This window comes from Enhydra lutris, unplaced genomic scaffold (assembly GCF_002288905.1).
Source record: "Enhydra lutris kenyoni isolate GAN:26980312 unplaced genomic scaffold, ASM228890v2 scaffoldscaffold16, whole genome shotgun sequence".
NCBI lineage: Eukaryota > Metazoa > Chordata > Mammalia > Carnivora > Mustelidae > Enhydra > Enhydra lutris.
In genome coordinates, this window is record NW_019154100.1 from 520168 (window position 1) to 533984 (window position 13817).

A 13817-nucleotide genomic window follows, 5' to 3' on the forward strand; every position below is an offset into this window, starting at 1 on the left:
ACCCATGCATTGTATTCTCCCATCTCCATCCCACTGCTTGTGCTGCTCATTCCTCCCAAAGCACCCTTCATCCTCACTCCATTACCAGTCACCATCCACTTGGACAACACTGTATAAATTGTTTCTGGATTTACTCTAGGAATAAATCATTTTCCTCTTCTCCGAATTCCCACAGTCTTTTGTACTATTATTATGGCCCTTGTTCCCTCCCTGCCCCTTTTTATAGTTGTTTATGTGTGTGGTTTCTCTTCTCATCTAAGTCTATTTCCTTGACCGTGTCTTTTTTCCTTTTATATCCTAAAGTACTTAGTAATTTCCATGCACATAAATGACACTTATAAAAATGTTGAATATCTCTTCTGTGTTAAAGCATTTTTGTTTGTGATAGATACAACAAAATGATATAACCTTTAAAATTATTTTTTAAGGATGAATTAATATATTTTTCTATGTTGATGATAGTTATAAATTCTAATTTTTCTCTTTATCTTCAGCTTAATATTTTCTTATATAATCTTGCTAGCCTACTAATCATTCTTGGTAAGATATTTATTGGTGTATGTGTTTATTTATTTTGTATATTAGTAATTTAAAATATGCTAGATATAGCACAGTATTTAATACCACTGGAAGCATTTTATATGTTAAATTAGAATTGTATGTGGTAGTTGGGGGAATAGTGGAATATATTGAAAAAGGGATCATGAGTCTTTGTGACTATCTATTATATATATAAGATTCTTTAATTCTGGGACAAAAAGTTGAAGAAAGAGCTGTCTTCCAAAAGAGTACCCATCCAAAGGTCATTTATTAACTTGTCAAATATTAAAAAAAAAAAAAAAAAGTTTTAGCATATCCAGTGGTCTGTTCTAGGGAAGGAGGTTCTGATCTAAAATAAGTCATTTTGGTGGATAATTTCCTTTAGAGAAATACTTGAACTAATGGACAGTAAAGGAAAAGCTAAGAAACAATTTGGGATTTTGGTACATGGATAACAGTTTAAGGGAAGACACTTTCTAAAGCAGGAGGCAAACTAATTTGGGCTTATTTAGCTTATAATTTGAGTAAATAAAATATAGTTGATGAAAAACAAGCACTAAAATGAGATAAGATTATTGTTCTAACTGAACATGGTTTGTTCTGTCTTTGGGGATAAAAGTAAATAATTGGTATCTTTTAACACAGGGATGTGCTTTGTGGTTACCTTTTGTGCACCAACATTGGTAATATCCCCAGGCTTGGAGAACTTGATGGTGAAATCACATCTACTTTGGTTGTACAGCAGGGAAAGACGTTAAACTGCAGGTAATCATCTCCCCCATTCTATGAGAACATTGGTCAAGTTCCTTTGAGGAGTCCTGCATAGGGTTACTTTGTTTTTTTCAGTTCCATGTGTGTTAGCAGGCGGAAACAGAATCTAGTCTGTAGGGGAGACCAAGTAAATCCTGACACTAAAGGGCTGAAAAGAAGACAAGAATTAGTTGACTGTGGTTGTTAGAGTTATGTTTAATGGGTCAGGAATATCTTGTAAGGTTTAGTTTGCATTTCATTCCTACTAAGGAAAACGAGTCAGAACTCCTGGTTAAGTCATATTTAAGGTTAAATATACGTATCTTCTTTTACTCCCTTCTGAAACCCCACTAAAATGACACTAACTGGTTCTTTTTTAGAATTCATGTATTCACAGGGTGGGTCGAGAAAGGGAAAGGAGAAACAAAATTTGGGAGTGTGGAGAACGAATGGATGTGTGGCAAATGATTGTCAAAATCAAGAAAGCTGAATTCCTAAATCAGTAATGGGGAATATGGAGAGCTATCCTGGTATATAAAGTCATTTCCCCAAAGGCTCAAAAATTGGCAGCATCAGCTACTTCTGGAAGACAGAGTAAAGGATTCAGGGACAGAGAAGGGCTACAATAAAGAAGATAGTTGAAAGTCTGCCAACAGATTACTTCCTGACTCACCTAAACTGGGGATCCCTCGCCCTCCCGTGGAAGATTTGAGCTTTACATTCTACAGATAATCAAACAGGTTTCCAAACTGAAGGACAGCTGGCAAAATTGATGTCAGGGTGTGTGCAAGTGACCAGCCTCATCAATGTCAGCCAGAGACCCCTAAAATTTCCTCTCACTTACCTCATTTCTCAACTCAAATATGAGCACTTTATCAGACATGTGAAGAAAGGCTCTAACACACATAACCTACGTGCATACACACACATACACAAAAAGATAAAAACAACCAGAAGAAAAGGCCCCTGTCGGTATTTATGAGAGAGAAGATACTTCTATCATGAAACAAGAATAGAGTGCTGTTTTTTAAAACAGATGAAGAACATTCATAGAAACAAATGCTGTTGGAATTAAAAATATGGAGGTAGAGATTAAACCCAGTAGTTGAAATTACCTCCCAGAAAGTAGAGCAAAAGCAGGAAAAGAGTGAAATGTAGAGAAAACCTCACCAAACTGGAATAGAAAGGATAAACAGGGAAAAGAGCAGGGAAGAAATCGTCAATGAGTGACTGAGATTGTCTACCAAGGATGGACTTGAGTGTCCACATCGACAGGCTCACCGTGTGCAGGTTCGATGAGTGAACTCAGAGGCACATCTAAACATATCATTATGCAACTTCAGAACCTTAGGACAAAGAAAAGAATCCCAAATGTTTTCAGAGAGGAGAGAAAAAAAGCATCAGGCTTGGGATCTATCAGCAGGAGCCCTGGGAGCCAGCAGACAATGGAACACATGATTTCTGAACTAAGTTCCATACCCAGGTGAACTATCAATCGAGTGTAAAGGGAGAAAATGGACATACTTTTAGATATGCAGATTTCCCTGCAAATGTACTCCCCTATACCCTTTCTCAGGAAGCTATTAAAAATTGTGCTCCACTCAAATGAAAGCGTAAGCTAAGAAAGGGAAAGGCTGGACACATAGGAAACAAGATACCCACCGTGAAGAGTCAGGGCACTCCTCCAGTGAATGGTGTGGGGAAACCCCAGACACTAAGGTTCTGCACAAGGTACAGCGGACAGCCAGGTCAGACAGGAACAGGGTACACTCCAGATAGAAACTCTAGGAGACATTTCTGCAGGAGGAAGAACTAGTGCTCAGACACATCTTGGGGATTTGGGGATCAGCTGAGTTTGATTAGTTTCGCATTAGTGAAAAATTCTTAGAAAAGTAGGCAGGAAGACAACAAACAAGAGACTTGCTAATCTGAGGGAACATGAAAAATTGTACAGGAAAAGAAAAGGTTTAATTATGGCATGCTGTATCACAGAACTAAGTAACATTTACATAGTCCTAATAGTGTGCATTTTTGTTATTGATTTGAGTATTGATTAAACAAAATTTTATGATGGGAGGATAGGAGAGATACAAATTTTCAAATTTTATTGAGGGAAGTCAGTTCGTAGTATCTGAAATGGAAAAATAAAAAATAGTAACGCAAATTCTTAATTGAAGAATTTATAAATAACAAAAGAATCAGTTAAAAGTAGAAGGTGGTTTCCTACAGGGAGGGATATATGGTGAAGGAGAGGGCACTAAACCACTTTATTGAATTTTAAAAAAAAGATTTATCTGTTTGACTCTTTGAAATATATACATGTGTCATTTTGTTAAAAATAAAGAAATAGAAAGAATGGAGATTTATGTACTGGCATTGACATGGCACCATTTGACTAAATTACGGTTTTACATTTTAGCTGTGTTCTGTTTTATTTTTTCCTATATAGTAGTTAGGCTTGCTGTATTGAATAGTGAAGTTAATCATATAACTATTCTCAAATATAATTTTCAAATTAGCAATCTTTTGGGGAAATGTAAACACAAACCAGTTCTCATCCTTCTTTGAAACATGTTTGAAATCTTGAAACCTACCTACTTCTCAAACCAAATACTAGTAATAATGGCTTACTTGACTTGTACATGATAGCCAAGGCAAAATGATAAAGCTATTTCAATTCAGGCCTTTTTTATAATAATGTTTAAATCCTAAAATATAGCAATATCTCTGAAAGAATTAGATCAAAAGGAACACCTGGGTGGCTCAGTCGGTTAAGCCGCTGCCTTGGGCTCAGGTCATGATCCCAGGGTCCTGGGATCGATTCCTGCATATGCGGCTCCTTGCTCAGCAGGAGAGCCTGCTTCACTCTGCCTCTCCCTGCCACTCTGCCTGCTTGTGGGCTCTCCCTGTCTCTCTCTCTCTCTGACAAATAAATAAACAAAATCTTAAAAAAAAAATTAGATTAAAAGATTCAGTTGCTTTCTCCATTTAGAGGTTGAAATGGTTATGGTCTTGGTTTTTATTAGATAATAAATAGAAAAATAGAAAAAGTATTATTGCCCACTTTTTAGTTTAATTTAACTTGGTGTTTTTTAGTGAGAGAGAGAGAGAGAAAGAGCATGTGCATCCAAGCATGGGGAAGAAGCAGAAGAAGAGGAAGAGAGAGAATACCAAGTAAGCTCCACACTTAGCCCAGATAGGCTCAATCTCACCACCCTGAGGTCACAACCCTAGCTGAACTCGAGTCCGACACTTAACCCACTTTAATCTTTAAGCAGATTCTATCTTCCAGAAGTAGCTGATGCTGCCAATTTTTGAGCCTTTGAGGAAATCCCCAGATTCTCAAAATGAATGTGAATTAATGGAATCCTATTTTCTTTTTGCTCTCTGTTTTTAGTGGTGGGCATGTGAAGCTCGAAGAAGATGTAGATCTTGGCTATGTGGAAGATGGGACACCTTGTGGTCCCCAAATGATGTGCTTAGAACACAGGTGTCTTCCTGTGGCTTCTTTCAACTTTAGTACTTGCTTAAGCAATAAAGAAGGCGCTGTTTGTTCAGGAAACGGAGTAAGTATTCAGTACCTTGCCATAGGGAAACTCCTCTATTCACAAAAAGAGATATGACCCTAACCTGCTTGTTTTGTGAAAACGGAAAATGTGCTTATCCATGTTTCTAGCTGGCATGTAAACAGTGTGGTCATAGTCATTAGACTGTTTCTATTGTATAATCTCTATGAGCCTGGGAATAAGAAAAAGCATAATCTTCCTAATCAAATTCTCCTATCATATAATGCCAGTTTTCTACAAATGATCTGGGAGAAAAATTTTAATAAACTGTAATGGGATTTTTTTTAAGGGTGTAAAAAAGGGGCATTGGCCACAATATTTAATGACTGGTGTTGTCCAGATACTGAGCAATTAGAACAGATCATAAATACCTTCTGTAGCCACACCAGGTGCCTATCAGCTGAGGATAGCTCCTAGAAGTAAAAACTGAGTGAGTCAGGGAAATGTTTATCACCGATGAATGGAAAGAATGGCATTGCTCGGGGCTCCTGGGTGGCTCAGAGTGTTAAAGCCTCTGCCTTCGGCTCAGGTCATGATCCCGGGGTCCTGGGATCGAGCCCCACATCGGGCTCTTTCCTTGGTGGGGAGCCTGCTTCCTCCTCTCTCTCTCTGCCTGCCTCTCTGCCTACTTGTGATCTCTCTCTGTCCAATAAATAAATAAAATCTTAAAAAAAAAAAAAAGAATGGCATTGCTTAAAGGACTAAATTCTACCCTTCCGGTCACATATCTGATAATGCAGGTCCTATATAAGTAAGTTTCTAAGTTAGATAAAACATGCTGTAATGGTGATCACAGTTTGGTCATTTTCTGTTAGGACTTCTTATACTAATAAAGTCATTTTTGCCTCTGTTTCTTTTGGCATGCACTACGTTGTTTTTTGTTTGTTTGTTTGTTTGTTTGTTTTTTACCCTACCTTGATTCTTTGCTTGAACTGGTCATATTATCCATTTGAAGTAAAGGATCCCTGTCTTGAAATTGTGAGCCTTTCAATTCTAGTCATTCCATGCAGATCCTCCAGGGATATGCCAAGAATTTTCTTAGGGAGGTCTTACCAATTGTAACTCTTTGCCAAAGGATAGGAGTTCTTATGGCAAGTGAAAATAGAGAAGGCATATAGTAAGTAGTTCTGCTGCTGTAAAGAGGTCTGCTAAGTCTTCTTTCTTGAATAAGTGAGGAGATGTTAAGGGGAAATGCTTTGGGAGGATAAGGCAAAAACAATCGAATTACTTCTTGATCATTCATGCTATGGATAACAACGTCTTCTTCATCTAGAAATCCCATATATAACACAAAGACCAAAGTTTTGTTAGTAGAGTTTTGTTATTAAAATATTTGTTTAATGAATGAATAAAAGTGATAGATACAAGTAATTCAGGTGGCAAATGTCATCCAAATCGTTTGCAGTAATTATGCATAATACAGAGACATTACATCCTATGTATTTTTAATTCACAGTAACTCTATATATATGACTCAAATTAAAATGAGAATACACTAGATACCGTCTAGTATCTTAACCATTGTGTGGTTAAGAGTATGGGCTTGGAATCAGACGGTCTGAGTTTGAATCCCATCTCTGTTTCTTCCTGAGTGAGATTTGGCAACTTATTTAGCCTATGTGTGATTTGATTGATTCTCCTGTAAAACGAGAAGAAGAAGAGTATTGTCTGCTTTACAGGACTTTTGTGAAGAATTAGTGAATTAATACTTGTAACTTATATTTAATACTTAAAACAATGCCTGGGCATAATGAGTGTTGGATAAATGTTTTTGCTCAGACTCTCTCGCGACACAGGACACTTGTGTCACCATCCTTATAACTGTGTCACTGTTGTGTGATGTGGAAACAGAGAGTTGGAGGAGCCATTTGACCTGGCTAAAATCCATTGACAAGAAGGGTGAAAGTGGCACCCACACTTGGGCCTTTTGACTTTAAACCTAAACCTTTTCTTCCTGCATATTTGCCAGTCTGCAGAGATTTGCTAATCTGAAATCTACATTTTCTTAACTATATTTTATAGTTACATTTAGACATGGGTGTATGGCATAGATCAGACAGAAGATAGAAAGCGATCCAGTGACAGCCCTGCCCCCTGAACAACTTCTCTGATGTTAAACCTAACTGAATTCTCCCCTACTTCCTACTCCATTTAAAGTATAACTAAGATCTAGGTATCGATTCTGTTTCCTGGACGTATAAGTGAAGATAGATTATTATCTTACCACTTTTTAAAAATTTGGTGCCATTTTATGTGAAAATTTTTCCTGACATTTTGCTTGAAGGGTTGGGGGTTTCCATGACATGGAAGTCATTCATCTCTAGCTTGGCTTGAGGTGCTGGGGCTATTGCTTTGTGAGACTTTCTTCTTAGACCAATCAGGCCTTCCTTCTTCTTTGTTGGGTTGCTCTTTATCTTTTTTGCTTCCTAAAAGATGAATAAAATTTTGGTATAAAGACCGTTTCTTTGGAAGAAACTTTTCTATTGGATAATTGGCAAATGATTGTACTTATGCTTAGTTTTAAAACTCTCCCTCCTATAAAAATTTAAGTTAATGAAATTCAAAACAATTTCATTGATTTCTTTTTAGACCGTAAATTTATTTCCCCTGAAAAATTCATTACTCCCTTTGGGTCTAACTGCTGATCTCTAGAAAATATTATTTTGGGTACTTGAAAAAGAAATAAGGAAATTAGTCTTAAGAAGAAAGTACTGAGTTTTTCAGCACCATCAAATTCTAGGCATCTAATAGAAGCCAGTGCTTATTTTTTATGCTTCTGGATCCGAGGGCTGACCTGTGCTCTTGACTGATTTTGGATTTCAGGTTTGCAGTAATGAACTGAAGTGTGTTTGTAACAGACACTGGATTGGTGCCGACTGCAGCACGTACTTCCCTCACAATGATGACACAAAGACTGGCATAACTCTGTCTGGCAATGGTAGGTACTTCATTTCCTGCCATTACGTAATTAACGAAAGAGAACTGCTCTTCAGGTAGTTTCACTTGGATTATTTTTGTAGCTCAAATATAGTATATAACTGGCATCCACAGTATGAAATTGGTATTTTCCATTAAATTATAATCATGTATAATATCGAATATAACTTAGTCTACTGATTTAGCGTTATCTTGTCCTACTGAGATTTTTCAAGTGTTCTATTTTGGGGGGGAGCTTGACAACAAATACTAGCATTTCTTTTATTTTTTTTTATTTCTTATTTTTTTTTTTTAAGATTTTATTTATTTATTTGACAGAGATCACAAGTAGGCAGAGTGGCAGGCAGAGAGAGAGAGACGGGTGGGGGAGAAGCAGGCTCCCCGCTTAGCAGAGAGCCAGATGTGGGACTCGATCCCAGGACCCCGGGATCATGACCCAAGCTGAAGGCAGCAGCTTAACCCACTGAGCCACCCAGGCACCCCATTAGCATTTCTTTTAAACGAAGAAAGTGGTCGTAAGGTTTCTTAACTGTCTGAATTTAAGGGGAGAATTTTATATTTGGGGATTGAATACATAGAAAAAAAAAACAATTGAAGAGCTGGTTTATTTTTTTTAAATTTTACTTATTTATGAGAGAGAAAGATAGCAAGAGAGATCATGAGTGGGGACAAGGAGGCAGAGGGAGAGGGAGAAGCAGGCTCCCCACTGAGCAGGGAGCCTGACCCAGAACTGGATGCCAGGACCCCCAGATTATGACCTGAGCTGAAGTCAGATACATAACTGACTGAGCCACCCAGGCACCTCTGAAGAATTGATTTTTAAATATGTTGTTGGCTTTAATATTTTTAATTACAGAATCTCATCTCTGTTCAACCCCAGTTCTGTAGCCTGAACCGTAGGTAATTCTAGACGTAGTAACCTTGGCCAGGGTGCCTGGAACGGGATTAAGGACATAGATCATAAACAACAGGTGCAGATATAAAAGCTAGAGTGGCCTAAATGGAGAAGCAGAGATTAAATGCAAACGGTCATAAGAACACATGGCCCAGAGGTAAATGTCCCCTATTTAAACTGTTTTATCATTTTTCATGATTGAGTATTCTACACTGATTAATGCTCAAATCCTGAAGTCCATTCACCTCCCTGTTCATTGTGAGATCCAGACAGGTTAAAAATCTTAGCCACAATGACCTTAGCAAGGAAAGGCAAAGAATGATGAAGATTCTGGGGTCCTCAGTTTCAGCAAGGGCAGCCTGGAGCTGCTTTTAGCAGTTCATGCAGAGATGAGGCTATTCAGGTCCGTGGATTTGAGTGACTTGTCAAAAGTCATAGCATTACTTAGAAATAACCAGGCTAAACATCCGAGTTTATTGATCCCTGTTAAAATTGTTGGAAGAAAAAGAAGAAAAGACAGATATGCTAGGCCTTAGAGTAGCAAAACCGCTACTCTAAGGCCCCAGGGGGTCCTTGGGCATCTGTGTCCCCCCATCCCACAGAGGACCTGTGTGGGGTGGGCTCTGCCGGTTTCCTCGGATGCCCTGCTGTAGGACGCAACTTATCGAGGGCTCCCAGACAGGCAGGCTGACACTTCTGTCGTGGAGATTTGCAGTCTGCCCCAGTTGCCTGGGAAGATGGACTGTTGACATCCAGAAGGATGTTTCGAGAATACAGCCGACCAACAGAGATCTAAGCTGCTCTGAGTGAAACAGATCTGGGTGACATAAGAATCTGGTATAAATCATGATCAGCAAAGCAGCTAGGCCTCCTATCTGCCTTTTCTGCTCCTGGCCCTCCGCTGAGTTTCTTGACAAAGCCTTCGACTTACCAGGCCACTCACACTGCCCTGATTCCCCTAAGGATTCCATCTCTGCCTCCCTACAGCAGATGCTGACACAGCACTGCCACCCAGCGCCCGATTTTCGTCCTTTTAAAAGAACACCCACTTTTGGGTTGCCAGGGTGGCTCAGTGGGTTAGGCCTCTGCCTTCAGCTTGAGTCATGATCTCAGGGTCTTGGGATCAAGCCCTTCATCAGGCTCTCTCCTCAGCGGGGAGCCTGCTTCCCTATCTCTCTCTGCCTGCCTCTCTGCCTACTTGTGATCTCTCTCTATATATATCAAATAAATAAATAAAATCTTTAAAAAAAAAAAAAAAGAACACCCACTTTTTTACTTCACAGTAGGTACAGATATCAAATCATTATGTTATACACATAAAACAAATACAACCTTATGTTAACGGTAGCTCAAAAAAATTAAATTAAAAAAGTGTTCTCTAAAATTAAGACTTAAAGAGGAAAAAATACCTACTTTGTAAAACAAATAATTTTGTTAGTGTGGTGATTACAAATATGGAGAATAAAGTTCCTGAAAGAATTTTATATCAAGGGGTGCTTGGGTGGCACAGTGGTTAAGCATCTGCCTTCGGCTCAGGTCATGATGGTCCTGGGATCCAGCTCCATATCAGGTTCCCACCCCAGCAGGAAGCCTGGGTCTCCCTCTCCCACTCCCCCTGCTTGTTTTCCTTCTTTCACTGTCTCTCTCTGTCAAATAAATAAATAAAATCTTTTAAAAAAAAAAGAATTTTATATCAGAATTTCCTTTACATGCACTGATCTTCATTGTTTTCTTTTTCCCCTGTAGGTGTTGCTGGTACCAATATCATAATAGGCATAATTGCTGGTACCATCTTAGTGCTGGCCCTCATATTAGGAATAACTGCATGGGGTTATAAGTAAGTGAATTGTCTCAGTATTGCTACTATCAAAATAGACTTTAAAACATTTTGCTTAAATGAATTAAGCACCTAGAAAGTTTTGTATCGTTGGATAAATATACCTGCAATGAAAATCAGTCTGGTTCCACAGGCAATCAGTGAATAAATAGTCTTGGCATGGTTAGAGACGATCATAATTTATTATGTTTTTAACTTTGAGATAACTCCCTTCTTATTCTAAAAGTAGAGAATACTGTTTCAAAACCATTATGTGAAGTAAAGTCAATTGAAATCGGGTCTTGTGTGAAGGCTGTGTTGGTTTGCTGTTTAGTGACACAGGCTCTCTTGACTTAAACCCATACCCAGAGATCTAGGCAGGATGGTCCCATAGAGAGCATAACGCTTTAGTCACAACAGCAGTGACAACATCAGTTATCAACAAGCAAGCAGTGGCAGCTCTGTGACTGGGTACGTGCTGTGGCCTGGCCTCGTGCCAGAGACAGAACCTCCGTATCTTCTTACCCAGTATGAAGGAGGCACTATTATTTGTTAACTATTGGGTGTTTGTTTGTGGAGAAAATACTGTTCAGAGACTTCATTTGTTCACCTTAAGAGTCAGCCTAAAGTTGCAACTTGTAATACGTAATTTTTTTTTTATTAACATTTAATGTATTATTTGCCCTAAGTGTACTGGTCTGTGAATCATCAGGCTGTAATATGTAATTCTTAAGCTTCGAGTTCAACTTAGAAGTTTTGGGTTCTTATTTATAAACTTTAAAAAGTTACAAATTATACAGCCTTTGAATACTGAATCCCCTTGAGCATTTAACTAAGTAGATGACTTTAAAGTACTTCAATCTTATGATGTAAAAAATTTGCTTAGTATTCAAGTAACTTACTTAAGTTTAATAACTTGAAACTTAAATATGGCGAACCTTAAGTTCTGTTTGATCTCAACTTAAAAGCATCGTTCTGCTGATCTCTGATGATGATGTTTTAGTACCCTGACCCTAGGGTTTTTCTCCACTTGAAAGGTCTACAGTGTTTTCTAGGCATTCTGGCCGTTACCCCATTTTATAATATCTCCCCCAACCCATACGCTTGGCTTACTTCACTGAAAGACTAGGAATTAGAATATTTTAGGCTTCAGAAATACCTCAGAACTTTCAACAGACTAAGCACTATGTAATTATGTGCCATTATTATTATTATTATTACCTGACATGGTCTTAAACTAACTCCATTGAAGGAAATCTCTAAAAGTATATGTGGCTGTTGCTTGTTGTGAAGTCAAAACCCTGAAAGAGTTTCTTTGGCAGAAAAGAGAGCAATAAGTTTACTGCCAGGATGTACTTTGTATGCTAAAAGCATTAAAATATATGGGGGCATTTGTGGAATTCTATTTATTACCAAGTAACACAGACAGCATAGACAGCCGGTAAAGTTTAGCATAACATGGTAACTACCACATCGAACAGCAAAGGAGGGCACAGCACAGTAGGAAAGCTCTGCCTGGATTAAATGAGTACCTAGTCCTGTACCAGCTCATAGATGCTCAATACCTATGGGCCTTTTTGATGTGCAGGCCATTATCTATATTGCATACTTCTATTTACATGGGCTGATTTCATCATAACATTTGGAGTTATAATTACGTGTCTTAAAGGAAGGCTTTTCTGAGTATTTATCATTTGACCTCCCCTCACACCTCAGGTGAATTACATCGTGGAGTTACACTATTTCCTCCACTTCCCTGATTCAAGATCTAGGTGGTAATTGCCACCACAAGCTTTGAGCTCTTGAGGTAGCTCAGTGGTTTCATTGGTTATGTGGAAAGGGGAAGGCAAAATTATTGGTTTTATTATGTGTGATCTCCTGCCACCTACTGACACAAATTGGTATTTCATGGTTTTGCAGTCAGAAAAAATTACCTTTCAGAAAACATGAAATCTGAACTTTTACTTCTCTTGCTAATGGAATTACCTGTATTCATTTGTTTTAAGGATTAGAATTAAAATACTTCATTCTCTATATAATTTCTTATTTTTATGAAATTCTTTTGAGATTTCACTGTTTTTTTCATTTCTGAATATATGTATTTTACATATTCACTAAGGAAAAAAGACAAATCTTATTCATACTACAGTATCCTCTTCATAAATAATTTGAACCTGAATGATTAAAGTTTTAGTGCTACTAAAATTATTCACAGTATGCTTAAGAATAGAATGAGAATGTAGAAATTTTAATACAGGAATTAAATCCATGAAATTCATATTCTATTTGAAATTCAAAAATGGATTTTGGGCCTGAAAACTCATTTCCTCATTAATGCTTCCAGTTAAACTTTCTACCCCTTCTCCAAGACTTAGAGTGAGGGAATGGCAAGAATAGGCCATGAGGAATACTTATTTGGAATCGATGGACCACTAGGGAATCAGATGGAGGGAATAAAAAGTAAAACATACTGAATAGGAAGATTCTGGGACTTACTCTCTGCAACCCCCCGACCAATCCAACAGTTTCAACTATGAAAAATATAAGTAACAAATTGGCACTTCTACTCTCATGAGCTCATTATTAAACCAAGATACTTACAGGGTGCATGGAATAGATAGGCAGATGAAGGTGCTACAAACAAAATTGACATGGAAACATTACCCTTGCTCTGGGAAGGTAGGAACCCACTACTCAATTGCTTGACCTTTCTAACATATCTTCAAAATACTAACACTTAATTAGGTCACGATAAGAAAGTTAAAAATTAAGTCTTTTGAATTGTTATGTTAAAAGTCACTGGTGCCTTATAGAACACATTTTAATATTGGTTTGTTTTAAAACTCATATAAAACTCATATTGGTTTGTTTTAAAATTCATATTTGTTTTAGTGTATGCCCAAATGAAAAACAGTAAACTTTGAACAAAGCATTTCCAGTGTAAGGTTTTAGTAAATCGTGATCACTTAGAAGGTCCCTAACAGCTGTGAATTAACTCACTCTAATATATCCTACATGATGAAATAAGATGTTCCCGTGTCCAGTCATGTTTTCCCATTTGAAATTCTTAGGAAGAGCCTTAGTTCTGGATATATATTCCAGAAGGAAAGAATTATGATTTTTATTTCTGTGAAAGTGGTTAATTTATATAAGTAACTTGAATAAGATTGACTTTAGAGCATTATTAACTACATGTTTAATATGGTACAATTGATATTGCAAAAACAGGTATTCTTTCATGACTGAAACTTATTTATGCTGTTAAAAATAGTTACTTGAACATATTGTCACTAAGCTTTTGGTGTCTCTTTTA

The 13817-nt window shown here is 37.6% G+C and overlaps 1 protein-coding gene across 8 annotated transcripts in view; it reads left to right on the top strand.

The window, feature by feature from the left end:
• Positions 1–13817, top strand: part of LOC111147283 (ADAM metallopeptidase domain 22) — a 220380-nt gene that overhangs the window by 181785 nt on the left and 24778 nt on the right. For all 8 annotated transcript variants that reach the window (XM_022503232.1, XM_022503234.1, XM_022503231.1 and 5 more), the window contains exons 22-25: positions 1186–1305; positions 4688–4856; positions 7680–7794; positions 10435–10525. In XM_022503232.1, coding sequence (XP_022358940.1) covers positions 1186–1305; positions 4688–4856; positions 7680–7794; positions 10435–10525 — 495 coding nt within the window. The remainder of the gene's footprint in view (positions 1–1185; positions 1306–4687; positions 4857–7679; positions 7795–10434; positions 10526–13817) is intronic.